The sequence below is a fragment of the Cryptomeria japonica genome, chromosome 4 (assembly GCF_030272615.1).
Source record: "Cryptomeria japonica chromosome 4, Sugi_1.0, whole genome shotgun sequence".
In the NCBI taxonomy this organism is placed as follows: Eukaryota; Viridiplantae; Streptophyta; class Pinopsida; order Cupressales; family Cupressaceae; genus Cryptomeria; species Cryptomeria japonica.
Window position 1 is genome coordinate 345,894,127 of NC_081408.1, and position 23,373 is coordinate 345,917,499.

At 39.3% G+C, this 23,373-nt stretch overlaps 1 protein-coding gene across 7 annotated transcripts in view; it reads right to left on the reverse strand.

The window, feature by feature from the left end:
• The window catches only part of LOC131063623 (putative phospholipid-transporting ATPase 9), a 265,322-nt gene that overhangs the window by 33,108 nt on the left and 208,841 nt on the right, over positions 1-23,373 (reverse strand). For 3 of the 7 annotated variants that reach the window (XM_057997503.2, XM_057997504.2, XM_057997506.2), the window contains exon 13: positions 20,995-21,087. The exons of the other annotated variants lie outside the window; for them this stretch is intronic. In XM_057997503.2, coding sequence (XP_057853486.2) covers positions 20,995-21,087 — 93 coding nt within the window. The remainder of the gene's footprint in view (positions 1-20,994; positions 21,088-23,373) is intronic. 7 annotated transcript variants of the gene reach the window in all.

Consider the following 23,373-nt stretch of genomic DNA (forward strand, 5'->3'; position numbering starts at 1 on the left):
AATTTTGCAAGTGCACGCATTATGGCAAGCATTTCCTTGTCATAAATGGAGTATAGTCTCTCAGGACCTCTCAACTTTCTGCTCTCAAAAACTATAGGGTGTTTATCCTGCATGAGGACCGCACCAACACCTTCTCCAGATGCATCACATTGTAGTTCAAATGGCCTAGTAAAATCGAGCAATGCTAAAACTGGGCAGGAGCTCATGATCCTCTTAAACTGCTCAAATGTTGTCTGTGCCTTCTCGGACCACTCAAAGGCCCCTTTCTTGGTAAGATCTGTAAGGGGGGCAGCCAACTGAGAGTATCCCTTTACAAATCTCCGATAGAATCCACACAATCCCAAAAATCCTCTCAGATGTGTTATGTTTTCTGGAGTAGGCCAATCGATGATAGCCCTAATCTTTTCAGGGTCTACTTTCACACCACCTGCACTGATGATGTGACCCAGGTAGAGCAACTCCTCCATCCCAAATTCGCACTTGGATTCCTTGGCGAACAGGGATTCAGATTCTAGTATGCCCAACACTTCATCCAACTGCTGAAGATGCTCTTTCCATGATTTGCTGAAAATCAGGATGTCATCAAAAAATATCAACACAAACTTCCTCAACTGTTCGTGGAAGATCCTGTTCATGCATGACTGGAATGTAGCAGGAGCATTAGTCAAACCAAAGGGCATGACTAAGAACTCAAAGTGCCCAAAGTGGCCCCTGAAAGCAGTCTTCTCCACATCTGAAGCTTTCATCCTAATTTGATGGTACCCCGATCTGAGGTCAATTTTGGAAAAGAACACTGCCCCATGTAGCTCATCAATCCTCGGAATAGGATACCGATTCTTGATGGTCTTCTGATTCAGCACTCTATAATCCACACACATGTGCATGGTCCCATCCTTCTTTCTCACCAGAACAACAGCCGAAGCAAAGGGACTTTTGCTAGGCCGGATGTAACCCATGTCAAGCAATTCTTAAATTGCTTTCTCGATCTCATCTTTCTGCTTTTTGGGGTATTGGTAAGGAGTAGTCATGACTGGCTTAGCTCCTTCCTCAAGCTCAATAATGTGTTCAGCACCTCTTTCAAGAGGTCTGCCAGGAGGTGGCTTTTCGAACACCTTGCTTCTCTTAGTTATCAAAGCTTGAATGTCTTCAGGATACTTTCTGTGCTCTTGTTGTGGTTCTGAAGGTATCACCACAATATTGCTCTTATCTTTGACCATTGCTGAAATGTCTGAGGAATAATTGCCCTTATCTCCCAATGGATTGGAAAGCATTATCAAACACTCCGCTGCCCACTCCACCTGATTATGGCGGATCAGCCTTTCCATTCTTTTCAAGGATACAACCTTAAGTCCCCCATGCGACATTCCTCTCAAAACTACTTTTTTCCCTTCAGACATGAATTTCAGCTCCATGGTTTGTAGGTTTAGTGTGATCTCACCAAGAGATCTCAGCCATTGAATCCCAAGGACTGCATCATCAGTCCCTCTAATGCTTACCACAAAGAAATCATCTCTGATTTCATGATTTCCCAATTTCAGAGACATGTTGGAAATCATTCTATTACAGGATATAGTGGAGCCATCTGCTACCATGACTTTGAAGCCCTCAACTTCCTCTGCTACTAGTCCCTTTTTTGCAACAATTCTTTCATCAATGAAATTGTGTGTTGCACCTGTGTCAATGAGAGCTATGACACGATGCTCTCCAATCACACCCCGAACTCTGAAAGACTCATTCTTGTGAATGCTCGAGAGTTGAGCAACCACTCCTCTATCTTTTGACCCAAATTCGGGCCCTTCAGGAGCCTCTTCATACTCGCTGTCCTCAACTTCAATCTGCTGTTCTGAAATTTCAGAATCTGATCCATCTCCGGAATAGCCTTCCATTTGATGTAAATTCCCCTTTCCATGGCACCTATGCCCGGGAACCCAAGGTTCTCTGCAAGAATAGCATAGATTCTTTCTCCGGAGCTCTTGACGGAGCCCATTATCCATTCGCAGAGGGAACCTCTTGGTCTGATTAGTGAATTTCTTCTTATCCTTTCTGAAAGGGAAAGGCTTGGACTGAATTTTACTCTTAGGGGCAGCCAACTCCATACTTCTGGATTTTTTTATAGCTTCTGCCAGTGTGGGCGGATCAAAAGCTTTGACCCATCCTCTCAATGGTTCTTCAAGTCCTTCAGTGAAAAGGACAACCAGTCGCTTCTCTGAGATGCTACTCACCATGACTGACAGGTTTTGGAATTCAGTCACGTAAGTGTCCAAGGAACCTTGCTGCCTCAGTTGTGCAAGTTCTCTAAACTTCACCTCTGGATCCCTGGTGTCAAATCTCTCAATTAGCTTGTTGGTGAAATCAGCGTAGGTGGTGACTAAGTTGTGACCAAGGGTGACCAACCCATGGTACCACCATTCGTGGGCCACTCCATCCAAGTGCAAGGTAGCAAACTTGATGGCATCCTCCTCCGGTATCGGTCTCAAGGACAAGTAATTGTCCAACTTCTGTACCCATGCTCTGGCAGTACCCTTAGCGCTCCCATCAAAGTGTGCTAAGGTGACTCTTCCAAGAGCTTGCTGGAAATCTCTTGGGGCAGCAGACTTGTAGTCATTCCTCCGTCCTCTTTTCATTTTCTGATTCATGAATTGATCTAGAGTTAGGATATCTCGGATCTCACTAGGAAGGGAAGCATACTCCATGTAGCTATTTCTTATCTCATCAGCTGTGGGTATCTCTGTTTCAGCTTGTTGTACTTCTTTGGGCAAAAAGACAGGTTGTAAAGGCCTTGGGGCTGAACCTCCATTGTTACTCCCGTTATTGCTCCCATTTCCATTGCTTACAGGAATGTTAGGAGTGCTGGCTTCCGGTCCATTGTTGGGCTGATTAGGGGTCCCAACAACATTCTGGTTGAGCTTTGACAACAGTAAAGACATCATGTCCATCATGGCATTGAATTGCCTCTCTGCCTTCTTGTCGAGTGCCTCATTTGTTTCTGTAGTCTTATCTGCGATTGAATCCACTGAATCTGAGGTATCTAAATTCTTCCCTCTGTTTCTCAGTACTTCTGAAAATGTGTCCTCTTCGAGCACTATAGGAATCTGAAACTGTTGTCTCTTCTGTTCTTTGTTGTAGTGTCTGACATCTCTGTCACTCATGGAGACTTCTGAAACCACTAACTCTCACGGGCTGGCAGGAAAACCAGCTCTGATACCACTGTAGTATCCCACTAATTATTTTTTTTGTTTTTTCAGGCCAATAGAAATTCATCCACAACAATTAACCCATTAAGGTTAGAGTAATAAGCAAAACAACTGAAAGGGAACCCTTCCACCTTTTGTTCACCGAGAGCCCAGACTGGGAGGGTGAGAGCATACGGTGTTCCGGGGATCGTCAGCATCAATAAACAAACTGAAAATTACAATTGCATGGGCGGCAAGCCATCCCCTTCTGCTTATCCAGCAGGATAGAAACTAAACTTCTTGGCGATGAACCGACCAAGGGAAAGATTACAAGAAACAGAAGTTCAATCACTCTACCACGTATTTCAGCGGGAGGACATTACATTAACAATCACTCTACCGCATATTTCAGCGGGAGGACCAAAAACATTGAACTTATCACTCGACCACTTATTCAGCGGGAGGACTAAAAATTACAAATTATTGCATATCAGGCAGCAAGCCAGCCTCTTCCACTTATTCAGCGGGATGAGAATTACAAAGAGAGAGCTGGTTAGTAGTACTACTACCTAACCTTACAATAATAGAAATGATAGAAGGAGAGTAATGCAAATTTCTATAGTAAGATATAAATTTCTGTTACAACCAAATCTGCAGGCTGGAAACACAGACCAGCAGCCCAGATAAATGCCAAAATATTCATATCTCCCTCATTTTACATCCGATTTAGCTCAAACCAGTCCCAAACCCACCGTACAACATATGCAATGCTAACCAATCCAAACAACACCCCACAAAGACCCTTATTTATTTTGCACGCATCCCAATGCAAGGCAGAAAACCCACGCCTAGACTAGGAATTTCGATTTTGCATAATTAATTCAAAACTCAAACAAATGTGCTAAAAACTTGCAAACTTATTCGCCAGTGCTGGGAAGGAAGATAGGATTGATACCCATAACTGTCAGACGCTCCAACAGAGAGATGTGAGCAAAAATATGCTTCAGCCACAGGCAAAACCAGCAAGTACAGAATCGTTGCAACACCAAGATGTCAATGGCAAAGCTCTAAAAACGGTAGAGGAATACAAGGCACAGCTAGGTACTGTATTTCAAGTACGAAACCGGGTAGCACTAGGGAGACGCACTTCGAAGCCTCAAGTTCTGTCGCCAATCCGACAGCATAACATTATAGATTTTCAAGATGATCCAAATGGGAACCCAAGCCTCATATTTATAACTTCATTCATCAAATTCAAATGACATCCCTCCAAATTCCACGCTTGCATTTGAATTTCATTTCCACTTACATGTGGACCCAAGTGTAGCGCCCATTCTCCTAAGTCAAAACTCACGCCCAAGAAGGGGGAGGACCCACGTTGGACACTTAGGCACATAATGGCGATGTAAAGTGAAATAATATCCCTTTTAAAAATATTTCTCATTCCATAAAACAATTGAATTTCGCCAAACTTAGGATTAAATAGGCATTAATCCAAATTTAATAAACCAGTAGCCAAAAAAAATAGATTAATTAAATATTAACCTTAGCATAAGGAAATAATATTTAATTATGTTGCAATTGTCTCCCGCACTGATTATTATCACCACCAAGATGAAACTGAGCCCAGACGACCACAGACTGCTGCAGAATTCAGACCCCTGACTACTGCCAAAAATAGAAATGTGCCACCCAGCCACTTACTAAAAATAGTAAGTCAAGAATTAATGCTCCGAAAAATATGATCATCGCGTCCAGAGGCAAAGCAAGGAGTGCTCAGTAGGACAGTGGCACCAGAATGGTCATCCCCTGACTTACTAAAAATAGTAAGTCCTCGTTTCATCGATGCTAGACCCTGATTACTCATTCCACCTAGCCTACGGGTCTCAGGAATAGGCTAATGGACCACTGAAAGAACATCAATGAGAAGGGGACATTACAAATACCTTGGGTGGCTAGAGTTTGGACATTAAACGAAGGAGATTTGTGTCCAAATTTCATTTAATTTGGAGATGATTTGAGAATACATCATTGCAGGTTGACTAGGATTTTCTCACCATTTTGGCATCATTTTGTGAAGGAACCATAATTCGTAACAGCCCTTGGAGCAGATCTGAGCACCACATTTGGAGTAGCATTCTTTGTGGTTTTTGTTCACTTTGCATTAGGGTTTCATGCCCCAAACTTGGCACCACTCCTAGGAGGATGATTTCAACATTTGTTGTTCATTTTGCCATGAAATGGTATGTGTAAATCCTAGGGCATTAATCTTATTTGGGACTGCAGCATTTCTGGGCATGATTGTCATGTTTTTGCCTATATTTGGATATACTTTCAGACTTCTATATTCTGACTTATGACAGCAGAATTATCATCAGAATTTCAGACTTGTGGTGCGCATTAATTGTTCCTATATTTTGTATCTCATGTTGTATTTCATTTCTGATATTGGGCAAACCTTTTGGTATGATAATTTGATGTGTTTGATATTATTTATTGGCTGTTATAAGTGTCTGGTCAGTCTGAAAATAAAAGAAAGAAAATCAGAAATTAGGGCAGTAATCAGAAGTTTAAAAATCAGAATTTTAGATAATATCCTATTGGGGATATTACAGCTGTATAGTGTTTGACAGAGGAAAGGAATTGGTTGCAATTTGGGGTGGGATACTTTAGTGGTATCAAAGCTTAAGAACCTGCCAGCCTGTGGAGTTTTGTGAGTGGCATAACAGACATTGGAAAGATGAATACTTCTGATAAGGCACTTTTTGAGATGATAGAAGGACAATCAAACTTATGAAGGAGCCAGACATCAAAGGGTACTGTAAGACAGTTTTAAAATCCAAACATGCGGGAGAGACTAAAAACAAAATGTTAGAACCAAAGACAAATGAAAAAGGGACTTCCAAAGAAAAAAATTAGAAAGGCATCAAGAATGAGTTAAAGAAACAAAAACTCTGTTTTTCTTGCAAGGGGCCCTGGGAGCCTAATCATTTGTGCATTGGTAAAGTTAAAAGAGGGAAGCATGGAGACTATTTGTCTGCTTCCACCACTTTCTTGCCATCATTTCAAGAGGTCCGGAAAGGAGCACAGGTAATAATTTGTTTTTGATGGTTATGATTTTTCTGAAAAGAAACAGTTGGAGGAAGAGTTGCCTTTCTGCACCAGCCAAACACCTACTTCTATATGTGAGGAATCCAATAGAAGTTTGCTTCAAATTGATCATTTGATTAATAAAGCCAATTGTGGGGTTGAAGTTAAATCCCAATGTACTTCTACCAACAATGATGAGTACATTGTTGTCCATAAGTTTGTAAAATTTGAAGATAAGTCAGCAAAGGAAGTATGGACCAATAATAAAGAAGATTGATCTAACACAGTTAGGCTTCAGAAGAATGTCACGATGGGATCTAGGGAGAAAGAATCACTTGTTGTTATAGGTAAAGGTTGCATGAGTCTTCTTGTGGGTAATTTGGAGATCATGATTGAAAAACCATGTGAAGAGGACTTCTTTGATGGTTCCATGTGTGATTCTAACACTGTCCCATTTCTTCTACATGAAGAAAGCGTGACATCATCTAGTGAGACAGTTAAGAGGGATGATGATGATAATTTTGTGTTTGGAACTAATGCTGCCTTAAATCTATTGATGTGTTTTTTAGGACACCTCAAACATAGAATAAAATACTACGTATTCTATCCTCTCTTGAACAAGGAAACCTTGAATGCTAAGCTACATGATCAAACAAGGCAACCCCAAGGTTTACAATGTGACTTTAAATTATGGATAGACTCAGTGTATGTGATGTGATAATGCTGGTAATCATAAAGGGGCTTACACTTTACAAAAAACTTGGAATGTGAAATCTAATTTAACTTTGGAAAATAAAAGACAAAAGGAACAAGGGATAGGAAATCTAAGTTAATACCTAACAATGTAAGAAATAATTGTTGACTTAATTAAAACAAACCAAGCTTTTCTTCACCATGAGGAAACAACTACACAAAGATGGTGCAATCTCCTAAGGATAAGAAAATAATTTTCATATCACTTATGCACAACAACACCATGAACAATGAGCATAAAACAACTGAAGTTAAACTTTGAATTGAGTTCAGTCTAACCATATACTGCAATTTGCAATCAACAAATTCCAAATGCTATGAACATTAGGGTTCACCATGAATCAACAATCAGATCTCCCATTCAACTAATAACAAATCTTAATACTTTGAGAAGTAGAAACCATGCAATATATTAAAATAAAGTCCTACAGCTTCTCTCAACAAAATATCTACTCTTAACGAATATTAATCTTCAATACTTACAACACAAAGTTTGCAAACCAAATTTGATTAAGCTCTTATAGAAACACTAGCAAGAAAGATAATATTGAACACAAACTCAAAATATTTAGCACAAAGTCTCAATCCTTGAGCAATCTTCTTCTATTTCTTTCAACTTCAAATTACACATAAAAATCACAAAGTCTTTCTTGCCGTAAATTTAGCAGAGTTTACTTGTTTGCTTTCCAAAGATAGATTTTACAAAAGACCCTCTCAAGTATTTATAGGAGAGGGTCTCCGGAATAGGCCAATGGACCACTGAACTAATCACTGCGGAGAAGGGGACAGTGGTCCATTGGCCTATTCCGGAGACCCATAGGCTATTTGGAAAGGAGAATTAGGGTTTCGAACTTTTGTGGAGTTCTGTGCGGGCTTTTTAGGGTTTATCAGGAGGGAATTCTTCAGTTTTGTCTATGGTTTCCTTCTGGGTTTTCTGTGAACTTCAGGGTGGCAAAACATGCATTTGATTCTTTAGTGAAGTCAAAACTTACTATTTTTAGTAAGTGGCTGTATTGAGCATTTCTATTTTTAGCAGTCTCGGACAAGGTCCTGACTTTGCACAATTCAGTGGTCTTCATCGCACAGCTTCATCCTTGATTTTGGTATTAATCAGTATTGGAGTTATAAGTTATTTAATTAAATATTATTTCCCTATCCTAAGGTTTAATATTTAATTATTTTTATTACTGATTAATTGTGTTGTGGGCGACTTAGGAAAAATATCTATCTGCCATCAATATTGTTATTTTCCTAAGTTAGTGGCATTAAAAAGGTGACGTTGAGAAAGATGAAATATTTCATGTTTATGTTATTTTTATATTGCAAAGTTGTCACCTAGGAAAAAGTTCAAACTTTGCCTAGGGAGTTTGGGAAAATTAACGCCATGTCTAGGGGAGGCTATGACATGAAATGAAATTGAATTTCAATTGTTTTGGGTGCCATTTGCATTTGAATTTAAGAGAGAAAAATCTATAAATACAGGTGCTTGGCCTCTCATTTGATATCTTATGAAATTGCATTGTTATGCTACCAGTTTGGCGATTGAAAATCTGAGCTTTGAAGTGTGGCTTCCTAGCTAAGTCTTAGTTTCGTACTTGGAAGATAGTACCTAGCTGTGTTCCTGTAATTCCAGTGTTGTCCATGAGTGTTTTGCAAATTGTGGAGAGTTTTGTGTGGATTTTGGAGTGTTTCCTTGTTGCTGGTCGTGGAGTTGCTGAAACCATACTTTGCTCATACCTCTTGACCAAGTGATTGCATCGTTCTGGGTATCAACTCTTTGGAAGCATATTGGGAAGACAATCATTCTCCTATCTTGGCGTGGCTTTTGGTGGTCATCACAATTTTTGGTTGCAAATCGAAGTTTGCTGCTGTAGCGCCATTTTCAGATTTACCTTGGGATGCGTGAAACACATTCGGGGCTTCCAAGTTGCGAGTTTGAGGTATTGGATTGGTTGCCTATGTTATATTAGTCATTTGCATTTTATTTGGTGTGATTCCGGTTAGTTTTGAGAAAGTTAGGAGTGTTTTGGTGTTTCTGGTAGTGGCTGGATAGTGTGTTTTCTAGCTTGCAGAATTAGAACAGCAATAGTGTTCAAGTGTGGTGTGATTTTGATAGTGGATTGTTTGAGATCAGCATTAAGCTTCTTATCTTATCTCATATCTCTATTTTTGTAAGATTGTTTCGGTAGTACTGATCAATCATTCTTGTTGTTCTTATTTGTAATTCTCATTGCATAAGTGGAAGAGGTTGGCTTAGCCGCCTTCTTGCTTTGTAATTCAGTTTATGTACTCAGTCCTCCCATTGAATAAGTGGTCGAGTGATAAGTTTTATGCAATTGTCCTCCCGCTGAAATATGCAGTAGAGTGATAGCTTGATGTAATGTCCTCCCGCTGAAATATGCGGTAGAGTGATTGAGTTTCAGTTTCTTGTCATTTCCCTTGGCTGGTTTACCACCAAGAGTTCAGTTTCTATCCTGCTGGATAAGCAGAAGGGGTTGGCTTGCCGCCTGTGCATTGTAATTGTAGTTTGATATATGGTGCTAAAGATTCCCGGAACACCGTATGCTCTCACCCTCCTAGATTGGGCTCTCGGTGAACAAAAGGTGGAAGCGTTCCCTTTCAGCAGTTTGGATTATTTCTCTAACCTTAACGGGTTATGGTGTTTGCTTGTAACTCTTATTGCTAAAAACATTAAAAAAATTTAAGGGAAATATTACAGTATCTCAACTAACTTAAGAAATTATCTCAACCACCATGACTTATTCAACTACTAAGACTTATTCAAAATTACAAGTCCTATTCCAAATTGACTTGTAATCAGCCTACTTGTAATTACAAAAATGCAAGTAATGACTTAACTTGCAATTTACAAAATTGCTTTGACAAGTAAGGTTGTCAAAAAGGAAACTACAATACTGAAATTACAAATTTGAAATTACAACTAAGTGTTGAAAAACACTTATGTTACAGCATGTTTGGCCATGAATCCTTCAAACTTTTGGATGATCATTTGCAGTTCATAAGGATTCGGCTCGTGAGTATTCTTCGCAACGATCATGGTTTTCACAATAACATCGCTGCACGAAGGATTGTAATGATGTTCTTCTCAAGAGAAGACTGGATTTCCTGCAAGAAAATTTAATATGTCACCAGAGCTTGAATCGATATAGCTGATAATGTTCATTCCTCCATTCATGGTGAATCTTCATTTGGAGATCTGAGAGAACTTCTTCTTTTGGCAACAATTCTCCATTCTGATCCATAATATTACAAGAAGCTTTCTCACAATGAGAAACAACATCTTGCAATGCTTCAGTGCGTAATTTCATGGCATCATCAATATCCTCAATGAGTGATTTGAGAACAAGGACTTTGTTCTCCAAGAGTTCTTCGAATTCTAAATACATGACTCTGGAAGGAATAATGTCACGTTCTTGAAGAGCATTCAACTTTTTTTGAGGCATCTTATGCCAAACCATCAAATTGCCTTCAACTCTTTCCATGTTCTGTTTGAAAACATCAAAAGCCTGGTTCAATTTTTATTCAATGGCCTACAACTTGACCATCATTTGGAAAACGTCTTTCAACACTTGGGTACATAAATCATGGAGCTGATCTACCCAAGAGTCCAATGGTTGTACCTTTTGAGTAGCTCTTTCAACTCCTTGGACCGATTCAATTGCATTTGACGAAGTTGAAGGATTGTCCCCTTCATTAGAAGACTTAGTGATCTTTTGAATTGCTGCAACAAGTTGCACATTTTTCTCTTCTAGCTTATCCTTCTTCGCTAGAAGTTCATCATACCACTGCACCAATGAGGCTACCGAATGTTGAGCATCATGCTTGACTACTTCATGTGTTTGTTTACCCAATTCCACCCTTGTGATCTTGTAATCAGCAACTTGCATCTCTTCCTGTGGCTTCTCTACAATTGGATCAACAATTTTAGCCACCTTCTGTTACTATCCACTATTACCCTTGAAATCGTCTTAGCTCTTTTGGCAATCTTGGGTTTTGATTGCTTGAGATGCTGGAAATCAAAGATGCTAGGAGAGATTTCTTGCTTCTTTCTTTTAGGAGTAAAATAACTAAGCCATCAAGGTAAAGCCATCAATTCTCCTTGAGCAACATCTGAAAGTGAGGGAGAAACAATTTTTGTTTGAACGACAGTCTTCATCCTAGGAGAAGTTACTGTTTGAATAACAACTATAGACTGCTCATTAACCAAAAGACCTGATGATTGCATCATGAACTCATCAAAACTAGAAGCAAAATTATCAATCTCTGACAAAGGGGCATACACAGGATTATCCTCAAAATATTCATCAAACTCTCTTCAGGATGATCAAGAGACGGCTCTGCTGCTGAAATCGGAATGACCTTTTGAGGAAATTCACTCGCTGAAACAAGAACAATATGAACAGTGGAAAAAGCATCCACATTCGTGTCAAGAGAAGAGATAGGTAATTCTAAAGGAATCTGAGGGGGAACTTCATGAGGTGACTCCGAAATGGGTGACTCAAGAGCATTATCTGATTGTAGTTCCTCCTCTGGATCTTCAACATCAATTACATGAATATGAAGCTGAGGCTTTTCTTTCCCTCGAATTGTCACTTCTTCAGGAGAAAGCACCATTGCTCTGCTAACTCTCAACTTGATTCTCGGGCTTGAAGATGATGCACCTTCCTTGTTGTCTATTTTGATCTTGATGAGTCTAACATCGTTGCTCTTAAGCGAAGTATTAGTGTTAGCTAAGATAGGCTGAAATCTATCAAGAATGGAAGTACATTCCTTATGTGACCATTGAATTGATGGAAGTGGTGCTTCATCAATGCTTTTTTCAACATATTCAGGATCAAGTATCTTTCCATCATCAATCATTCCTTCAGGAATGTTCACCATGTTCAGGTCAACAATCTGCTCAAGAGTGAGTCTGCAATAATCCATCTTACGAACCTCCTTTTCTATATGGAGATCAACCCAAATGTCCTCTATCTGATGCACATGCGTGAAGGACTTTTTGATTTGATCTTCTCCTTCATGCCTCGGTAATCAAAATCTACTCTTGGCTTGAATCTTTTGAGCTTTATTTCCTGCATTTCGATCTCCATGGCCTTGGCTTTGGTGGATGTAATGAGAGAATAATGGCCAATTTTCAATGGGTTATTTGTAGAAATTCCCATTCCAACCTTATGCTTAACAAATTGATGTGCATGCACAGCCATGATCTGTCTTCCCAACTCCATAAGAATGATCTTATCAGTTGGATATCTAGGAAGCATATATGGCTGGCCGCTATAACATCCAACTCTCATGTAAGTGAAAGTTGGAAATTGAAGGAATAAGCAGCCATACTCATTCACCTTCTCCCATGCGGCATCTGACACTTTTCTGTTTTTCAATGTCTTGTCAAACAGGCACATATAATGACCAAAGAAGGGGTCCTGGACCCTCTTGTAGTGCAATCTACTGGGTCTTAAAGGCAATTGGTCATAGTAATCCCACACGGGTATAAGCGAGCGATCACCCTTGGTAGAAAGACCAGGAAAGTGTCTGCGTGGCGCTGCTATATACACTAAATATGAGTTCATGTAGAACGTCATAGTGGAAGGAATTGCTGCAAGTTGTTCACAAAGGGTATCACTGATGATTTCGCCCCAAGAGATGTGTTGAAACTTGAGACTGCCTTATGAGCATGATGAACTTATACATCCATGGTTCAAAAACATTAGAATGTTCCAAACCCATCATCCTGCTAAGAAGTGTGATTGTGTCTCCGATCTCCCACTTGAAATCACAATAATACAACTTAGCCCACCATGTAAAAGCAGCCCGTGGCTCACTGATCCATCTATTGATATGGCGTTTGCAATCTTTCTCTCTTGAAACACAGTACTCAGCTGCACTATCTCTGGAGATTTCTATGTACACAGGTGTTGGTGGTATTCTGAAAACCTTCTCAATAGTGTCCGCATCAAGACAGATTCTCACTTCCCCATCATCATTCCTGATAGTTCTTGTCTCTTTGTAAAAATGATTAGCACAAGCAAGAACGAACTCAGGTTCTAGGGCAGCCACTGGAAAGGAAGAAGCATGGTGAATGTGGCTGTCCAACAGGCGCTGCATATTGCTATCCTTGGGATCCTCCACCCGTTTAACGAACTCTGACATGTCAACATGCCCTATTTCCATATCTTTGATGTGCTCCATGGGAGTGGAAACTTGGGAAGGAAAGATCTCATTTTGGTACTTATCATATTTGTATTTCATCTTCTTTTGAGAAGAAGATGACGGTAAATCAGTCATTGAACAAGAGCCTGGTGCGCTGCAACGAAGATCTAGAAGTGTCAAAGCAACATCAAGATCAGCCGAAAGAAACATATTTCTTCTTCTCAATGGGGAAAAACTCCATCCCTCTTGAGAGGAAAATGGTGAATAAATAGGAACACTTGAAACTTGGCTTTTAGCCAATTTCGGATCTTGGGAGATGTGTTACAAGTATGCCAGTGAGATAGAACATATTTGCAGTTGGGTTTTTAAAACCTGAATGCATATAGACTTGCAATAAGAAAAATGAAGGAATGTACGAAATTGGGATTTTGACTTGAGAAAAATGATGGGAATGAAGTTTGTGAACAAGGTTAATGAACACGGATGGATATGAATTGAATTTTCGGAAGACCATGTAATGTCCCCTTTTTTTAGGTGACATGAGATGAGCAGGGGTTGACCTACCATTCGAGTTCCCGTAGGTCAACGACATGGTTAGGGGACTCATTTTGAGGGTTATGGAGCTTTGCAGGGGCTCTGTGAGCCGTTTCGGACCTTCAGACGAGGTCTCCTATTTTTTAGGGAGAACTGGCAGTTGACTGAATGACCACGTGGGGGACCAAGGAGCAGAGCAGGATCCTTTTGAGCAGTTACAGGTGTTTGAAGAGAGGTTCCTACTTTTTAGGGAGATTCCCTACCTTTTAGGAGGTTGTGGTAGTTTCCATATTTGAGGTTCCATAGGACCATACTATGGTTTCAGTTTCAGGAAGATTGGGTGTGTTTCCTAGTTTCTAGGAGCATCCCTAGATTTTAGGGATGGGACTGCCAGTTAGCTCAGCTTTTTCGGCATCGGTCACAGATAGGAGACAAAGTTATATTCATAATTGTTTGGTTATTTTGGGCTGTTATTGGATATCTGGAGATATTTTAATATATTTAAATATTTCCTAAGTTAGCGATTTAATAGATTAAAATAAGGCTATGTATTTAGTCATTTCGGAGTAATAAGGGGTTTCTGGCTTCATCTGGGTTGATATGCCTATGTGTCATAGCTCGTTGGAAAGGTCTTGAACTTTGCTACATGATTCTCACCTTCTAGAGTCTTTTTGGATGCCTGACGCTATTTATTTGCAATTTAGTGTTATTTTCCTATAGTTGATGCCATAATTAGAAAATAACACTCTTTTCATAATGCGCCAACTTTACTCCCTTTTAGGGTTTGGCTTGGAAAGGAAAGGAGATATAATGAGATGAAGACCTAATTGTTCATTATCTTTTTACACAATCAAACTTATTTTGTGAATTTGCTCTGAGTGAGTGATTCTTCATCTGGGATGCAAACCCCAAGATCTAGACTGGCTGGGACGTAGCCCTCAGCAGTTATTGGCATTGGATTCTTCAGGCAAAGTGCATAGTTGACAGAGATTGAGTACGCCATTCTTCATTGTGGATTCAGGTTGTAGAGTAAGGGTTTCAGCATGGCAGATTGATTCTTCAGCTTGGGCGTGATCCTTGCAGCCTTAGGGCCGCCATTTGCAGCGGGTACATCCCACGTGGAATGTAAGGAATGCATGTATTCAGCCTTAGAGGTATTCTTGATTTATGATATATTATTTTGTGAAGAACTTGGAAGTTGTAGGTCTGCAATTTACAACAACAAGCAGGTTTGAGACGGAAACCTCAAATTTGGTCTTCAGGAGGACGGAATCCCTTCTACAGGAGGCACGTGGAACACATCAGAAGCTTGTTTCAGGCATATTGAGGGTCATTTCAACAAGAAAACTCAGTAATCATTAGCAGCAAGGTCTTTACATCAGATCTGAGCAAGAATACATTCAATTTCAGTGCATTACTTATTTCTTTTGGCAGCTTTACTATTTCCCAAGGGGGGCCGTACCATTACAGATGGCTGTGGAGTGATAATAAATAAAATGGAGGGTTTTAACTCCATTTCTTGTTCTTAACTTCATTGTTAGGATCAGCAAGGACTGTGTAGAAGAAATCACAGTCATCAGGCTTGAATTGAGATCAGGGTGAGCAAAACAGTGAGGATTTAAGGCTAAAATTGTATAATTTTGCCTGGCAGAATTTGGATTTCCAGCTGGTAATTGGGTTTTTGGTAATTCATTTGGAGGTAGTATAAGTGTATTGGTACATCTGGACTGCCCTTGTACCTTCAACTCATGCCTGTATCCATTTCTGGATAGCAAATCAGCAACAAACCCCAGCGCTGGATCCGTGGTATGTTTCTAATTGTTTTGGTGAATGCATCTTCACTCTTAGTTGAATGTAATCTGCTGTCATAAATAAAATCAGAAGCTGATATCTTATTTTGAGTTGAATTCTATGTTATTATTGGTTAATGGTTGCAATCCCCATCACCAAAAAATAAACAACACTTTCTGCATCTTCTGTCTAGTCTCTAAGAACACCAAAAGGCTCTGAAAGATAGTTTATTAATTAAGACTTATCCAGGGCAGCAAAGAACCCATTTAGGGATCTTTCAGACCAACTTCATTTTAACCACATGGGAATGGGAAAACCTTTACTTGTAATCAGGTTCTTAAAACCCGAAATTAGAAAGACAAGCTTTTTGACAACTTTGAAACTTGAAGTTTTGGCAAAAGAAGATTAAATCTTTTCAACCAAAGGGGAAAAACTAACATTTCCCTCTTACTTGCAATCGGATTTTAAAAACCCGAATGCAAGTAAAGAGGGAAAAATGTGAAGGGAAAGAAAATTGCATTCAAGATGTCGATGTATAAGTCTTTCATGATGTTGATTGGCCTCCCTTGTGCATCCTTGTGAAGTCCTCTCTCCAAGTTGCATCTTCGAGCTTGTGATGATATTTCTCCTTGACTTCATCATTGAAATGTGGATCTTGTATTTAATGTGCTGATCTTCCTTCTTGATGTCAAGAAATCCTTGTCATAGCTGAATCCCTCATCCTCTTCTTCTTGGATGTGAAACTTGAACTCTTACATGTGATTGATTCCTCACGTTTCCTTGAATGGTCATCCTTCCTAGCCTTCCATCTTCGCATCGAACCCCCAAAAAAATACATTTTGAATTAAAACACTATAGAATGAATAAACATGAAATTAACATTTCACAATTGCCAAATCTGAAAGTGACACTTTAGGTCTGGAAATGTGAACTGTTTCAGATCTGGAAATTGCAATCTCAGGTGAAATTCGTTTAAATCTGGGTGTATATTTTCCTTGGAAAATCCTGTCTTCTCTTTCGCCAATCTGCACTCAATTTGGAATTTGCATTTCCTTCTCTTAGAATCTTCACTTTTCAGAATTTTCTTGAATTTGCGCTTGTATGATTCTGATTTACTTTTCAACCAGGTGTAGTTCACCTTAAAATCTGATTCAAGAATCTCTTAATTCCTTAAATTCTGCTCCAATTCACACTATCCCTGCTATCAATCATTGGGATGGATTTGATGTTTGAATGAAGGATTAGATCCTCCTTCATATCGTTCGTCATTCTTGAAATTGCATCCTTAAACAATCAGGGCATCTTGGGCATCTAAGGATTTGAAATCAAGTGACTTGCAATCCCTTTAAGTTGGCTTGGATTATTAATATTATTGTTTTTGTTCCCTTTAGATAAGCTCGGCTTGTTCAACACCTGATTTCCCACCAAAGGCAAGGTGAGAGTGCACCCAATCAACTACCTCCCCATTGCATTTCATATCAATCTTCTTCTGTGCGAATAAGTCTGATCTACTCCTAAATGCAAATTAAATTGATGCTTTTGAAAATGAACTTAGAACTCTTGCTTATAGCATCTCTTAATGCAAATTACCTCCTCTCTTCTAGTTGTCTTGCTTTTCATATTTCAATTTTGATTTTCAAAATTTGAGTTTGTCAATAAGGGGCCGACTTGGAAAGCAAACCTTACCCTAGTGCCACTTAGATAGGATCATGAATTAATGATGAGCAGGTGAGAGCAATAAGGACATGATGGCGCTATTTCATAGTTTAGCTAGAATGTAGGGCGGAATTCCTTATGTAAGCTGGACTCTTGATTGCTAGACCTTGGGTAAGCTGGATTAGTGAGTGTTGATCCTTGATTAAGCTAGAAGTAAAATTGCCTAAGATCACATCCTCTTGTTTGAGCTGGAAATGAAATCTCTTCCTCTTGTTTTAGCTAGAAATGTAATTGCTTAAGATCACTTCATCTTGTTTAAGCTGGAAATGAAATTGCTTAAGATCACTTACCTTTCTTTTAGCTGGAAGTGAAATTGTTTAAGATCACTTCCTCTTGTTTAAGCTGGAAATGAAATGACAAAAACAAGTTTGAGCTGGAAATTACCTTGGTGAAGAATTTCTTAGGTGAAAGTTGGGAAATTTGTCAAGAAAATCAATTTAAACTTATAAATCCACAACTTCTTTTCAATTGCACTCCTTCACAAGGAATTTCACTTAAACCCTTTCAAGGTATTTTTACAAAATTATCTCTCTATTTCCCTCCTGTCAAGGTTGGAAAATCCAACCTTGACAAGGAATTCCTTGTCAAGACATCAAATCTTTAAATATTTCATCATTCGTCAAAGCTCAAAGATCAACCCTCATGATGACCTTCCCTTGACAAATTTGACAACATTTAATTAAATAGTGACTATAGTATACAATTAAATTTTTAAAATAATTAAAAAAGTCACTTAATAAATAATAAAGTGTACCTACCCTCTTCTAGAAGGAATCTCACAATGGGTTATGAAAAGGATAAATAGAAGAGGGTGATTGATCATCAGGCAGAGTAGAGATTTGGATATAATGAAATGATTGATGCGTGGCATTTGGTTGAATCTCTGAGGACGCAAACTTCCAGCAGATTTGGTAGAAGGGCTGGACGAAACCCTAGTTCTTCATTTTGGGAGTAGGTTCGTGACGGGATCTACATCGGTGCCTAATTTGTGAAGTCTTCTTTGAAGAACAATTTGCAGTTGAGAGGAGGATATTTAGTCTTCCTATTTGAGCTCATAAAGTTTAATATCAGATTTGTGGTGTTTGATTCAGACCTTCAGACTTTCATGTTTTTGCTCATTAGCCATGGTGAATGCTTCTTGTGTGTTTATTGAAGACAACTATCTTGCCTAAAGGGAAGGACGACTCTATTTGGAGGTAAAAACGTGGAGCTAACTGTATATCTTCAGGTCTGAGACAAGTCTGACTGCACCCTATGCACCATCGATTTGAACATATAATAATGGGGAATCCTCTTATCAAAGAATTATAGACAGCGATCTTACCCAAAGGGTAAGGCGATTCTGTTTGGTATAATTTGGAGGAGAATCGACCATAAGTAACAGCTAATGATCAATCTGAAAACAGTGTTCAGACTTTCCACGATTTTGTTTAATAATCATCATTGATACATCGATTTGTATGATTGAGGACAGCGATCTAAGGAGAAGACCTAGGCGATTCACAAGGAGACTATTTGGTGGTGATTTGAGAGAGGATCAGCCTCTCTAAATAACTGCAAATCAGTATTCAGATCTGACTGATATGCCCTATCAATTTGGCTCTAGCTTGTTGATGCAGAGAGTCTTGGAGCCTTGTTTGTTTCACCTTCTTGAGTGACTTGTCCTACTCAACCCTACAACTACTCAAGTCCTTCCTATGGCACTTGGCAGGGCTTATGATAATGAGACCTCCAAAGTCTGAACCTTCTTGACTTGCCTCCTAGGTATAGCCAATGGTTTCTGGACAATCAATTCCTCCACTTGAGGTTGCCACCTCAGTTACTCACACACTCCTCTCCTGGGCTCCAACAACTCCCGCAAGGATCATAACACACAATCTCTTCTTATGGTTTCCCAATGTTTCGACAAGGTGTCTCCAATGTGTTTTGAAGTTTAAGACTCACCAAATCCATCCCCTTGGTTTCTCAAGCCTTCTAGGTCTCTACCGGTACCTAAATAGGCCTAATTGCATTAGCCTTCCTTGAGCGGTTTTTGGGGTTTAATTTGCAAAAGTCCCAAACAAGCCTAGGAATAAATCATGGATTTGAGTACCCTTTTGGAAGTTATAGACAATACTATAAAACTGCATCTGGGTTATTCATACAAGTGTGGTTTCCAATGCTGCACTATTTCAGGGGGTTTTAGGCCTAACCGGTGAATGGACAAAATTGGTCTAGAACTCTTCACCAGTCAAATCTCCTGCTCTAAACACCTTGGGAACCTTCAAGGGCACTCAGAGGTCTTTCCATTCATATGCCACTTGGGCCTGCACCAATCTCCATGTGCTCACAAATCGCACTTTACTTGCTGTCCTAACTCACCTACTCCCAGCGGTGAGCCTAGGGCTTCATTGTTTCTCCTCAACCTAGACCTGCAACATCACACACCCTATTCCAAAGCTATGTACAGACCTGTTGACGTGTATTTTGTACACAGCCTAACACAGAATAAAATACCTAAGGGTATCTTATCCTCTCTTGAGAAAATAGTCTCTAACTGCTGAAGATTCGCGTAAAGGATCAGTTAGATAGACTCCAAGGTTCCTTGATGTAGGGTCTCTACGTGTGGACAAGCTCCAGTGGTATGATGTGATTTGCTGGGATCACAAGGGGACTTACATGTGATGATTGAACTTCCGATCTGCTTTGCTGGACACAGGCTCTGACTAACTTGGATTTGAAAAAAAATGAAAAAAGGATAAGGGCGAAGAGAGGATCTAATCCTAGTACTAAGAATGTAGGAGCAATGACTTGATTTTTGATGAAACTCTAACTAGATCTTGTTTTGACATCAATGGAACATCTACACAAGGCTAGTGCGATCTTCTAAGGGAAGCTTTATGATGTTCAAATCATCACCGCAGGCATAGATACCATCCAAGTTGATGCATATCAATGAAGAGGCAACAAATTGAAATTGAGCTTAAGCTGAACGATTCCAGTTGACTACACAAGGCAAGTCTGCAATCAACAAACTGCTAGTAGTATGGATATACGAATTCCACCATCAATTAATCACATTTCCTCCATTCATCTAATCATCTACCATCTAGGATTGAAGACTCAACAAGAAACCATGCAAATTGCAAGAAAACGACATATTTCACCATTACTTCAATGAAAATGGAGTTTGTTTACAATCAATGGCAACAATTTCTTGCCTTGTCCTCCTATTCTACTCTAATTGCTATTCTATCAACTATATTCTAACTCTTCCAACTATTTACATGCTATCTCTAACTTATTGCTAATTATTACTAATTAGCCTTTACAAATGAAATGCCTGGGCTTATATAGTGCCCACAATACAATTTGATGGCTTAGATCAATTCAAGATCAATGGCCAAGATTTTACAATGAAAACCCTAATTAGGGTTTGTTACAACCATTACATAACATTTAATGCTTGACCAATGAAATAATTGTATTGCTTGGACACATGTCCCTTCTAGAAAAATCGACCAATGGATAGCCGGGGTAGGTACATCGGAGTTTGTGCCACCTTCCATGAGTTAGGTACATTGACTCTGGACATGCTGAGGTGGACCACACTGACTGGAGGAGTGATGACTGGGATGCCACCTCATCTGACACTTGTAGCTTGCTAGATATTCAATTTGATGTCGTTGAGAGGCTATCTTTAATTAATTCATCTAGAATTATTTGCTTCTTCAACGAGCCCTTGTTCTAACTCCTTGTATCCTTGATGTGCAAGAAGATGATGTACCTCGCCTTGGAACGCTGGATTGAAAGAGGTCGCCCTTGTCCTGGCTTGATCGTCCTGGCGAAGACCGTCCTTGAAGAGATCTCCATTTGATGCCTACACAACATTTCAAAATTAGTACATGATTTCGCAATACATAACATAAATTAGAGAGCAAAATTTAGGAAACTTAATGATAAGTCTTTTATTAATCATTTCCTAAAAACGACTATTGAGCTATGAATTCAAAATTTCAAAATTTCAAAATCTAAGCTTATGACGATCAAAAACTAAAACAATAAAACAAATATCGCCATACCTCAGAAGAGAGCTAACTCTAGAATGCAAAATAAATGAAATCGCCTAGGCAAAATTGATATTAGATGTGTTCAACGTGATCTCCTCTTCAAAATAGCAATTTCGCCACCTTTAGTATATCCTTGACGTGATCTCCAATGCCTTGGACAAGTTCGCACTTCCTTGGATAGTACTAACGCCTTCCTTTGGATATAAATTCGCACCTCCTAGCTTGAAATGAAATTCGCACCACCTTGCTTGAAATGAAATTCGCACCACCTTGAACACAACTTTGCACTTCTCCCTTTGTCTTCCTTAAATCGCACTTGAGATGATAAAAATGATAATGTGAAAATAAAAATCTTTCACCTCCCTTATATAAGCGCCTCTCATCATTCACCCTAAGGCCGACTTTTGTGAAATAAAGCAATTTTTAAACGATTTTAATTAAATAATAAAGGCCGACCTCCCTATCTAAGCGCTCCTCTTGATTTTTATTAATTAATAAATAATTAATTAAATGCCTTTATCATTTAAATTGACAAATTCGATTTTTACAAGGCAAAATAATTAATTAACATTAAGCGCAATATTTAAATGCTATTTTTAATAAAATATCGATTTTGTTAACATTTAAATAAATTAAAAAATGTGTTTTAAGCGCCAAAATGAAAAAGTGAGAAGATACGTACCTCATCGCCCTGGTCCCTGACTGGGGGACAGGAGCGATCCATCAATTTGATCATAATTCTTGCATTTTTTACGTCCAAGGTCTTTATTTCTACGTTGAATTTGCCATTTTCCTTGGGATCTTCGAACTGGATTGACTTATCCTTGCGATTGAATGTCCTTTTGTGGTGATATCGCCCTGGTCCTTTGGAGAGGGACAGGAGCGATCCCTACGTTTTTACTTGACATTCTTCGTTCTTGGTACCAATTCCTCGTCCATTACCTTTCAAAAGACGTCCTTGATCTTGTGTGAACTTGCCTTGACATGCATTTGAAGGAAAATGAAGGATCCCATGCAAATCGCTCTGGTCCCTTGGAGAGGGACAGGAGCGATATAGCCCCTTTGTTCGATTTGATGATTGTTTAACGTTCAACCCCTTTGCATATCACCTTGTTATGATGCCTTAGGCCTTGTGTGATCCGCAAAAACCTTGACTTAACGTGAATTTTGAGAGATTTAGCCAATATGATTAATATCGCTCTGGTCCCTTCCAGAGGGACAGGAGCGAACTTCAAGATTTTGAACTTGTCTTTGCCTTTTCAACTTGCCATCACTTTCATCGCGTAAAATGAAGTCCATTTGATTCCCTTGGACACTTGGAACGTGATCAATTTTCAAAATTTAGAGCCTTTATGCAAATTTCGCTCTGGTCCCTCCCTGAGGGACAGGAGCGAACTTAAGCATTTAGGGTCCTTGCTGACGTTTCATAATCTTCAATTTATCTTCAATGAGTTCATTTCATCGTCTTCCTGGCCTTCAAACATAAAACTCGCTTGATCTTTGCCTAGTACATGCCCTATGAAGGATTTCGCTCTGGTCCCTTGGTGAGGGACAGGAGCGCATCGCCTTGGTCCTCCTGGGAGGGACAGGAGCGAAATTTGACTTTTCGCACTCTCTACCAGGATAATTTTTATGGAATATAACATTTAAGTATAAGAACTTATACTTTAAGTTATATTCCATATATACTTTCAGGATGTTTGAGAGTGGTTTCAGACCTCCAGGAGTTATATTGCAAAATCTAGTTTTTGGGGGTTTTGTCAGTTTCCAGACTTAGTCAAATTTCAGGGTCAGGACCTTACTCAAGCCGGACTTGTTATCCTGTTGATCTCCCCGACAGCGCTTCAAGTTATATTCATTTGATAAAATGCACCTCTTTGGACCTTTTCACATCGTCAAGACGTTAAAATCTTGCAAGGACAAAGCAAAATTGGATTTGTAGCTCCGGTCCTTCACTGAGGGACAGGAGCGATTTTTCCCCTGGAGGCATTTCTGTGCTCATGAAAATCTTCAATTTATATTCAATGGAAAGATCTCGCCTTTCTCCATCACTTCCGATTCGTAATTCATCTTGACCCTGCAGGAATAGTAAAATA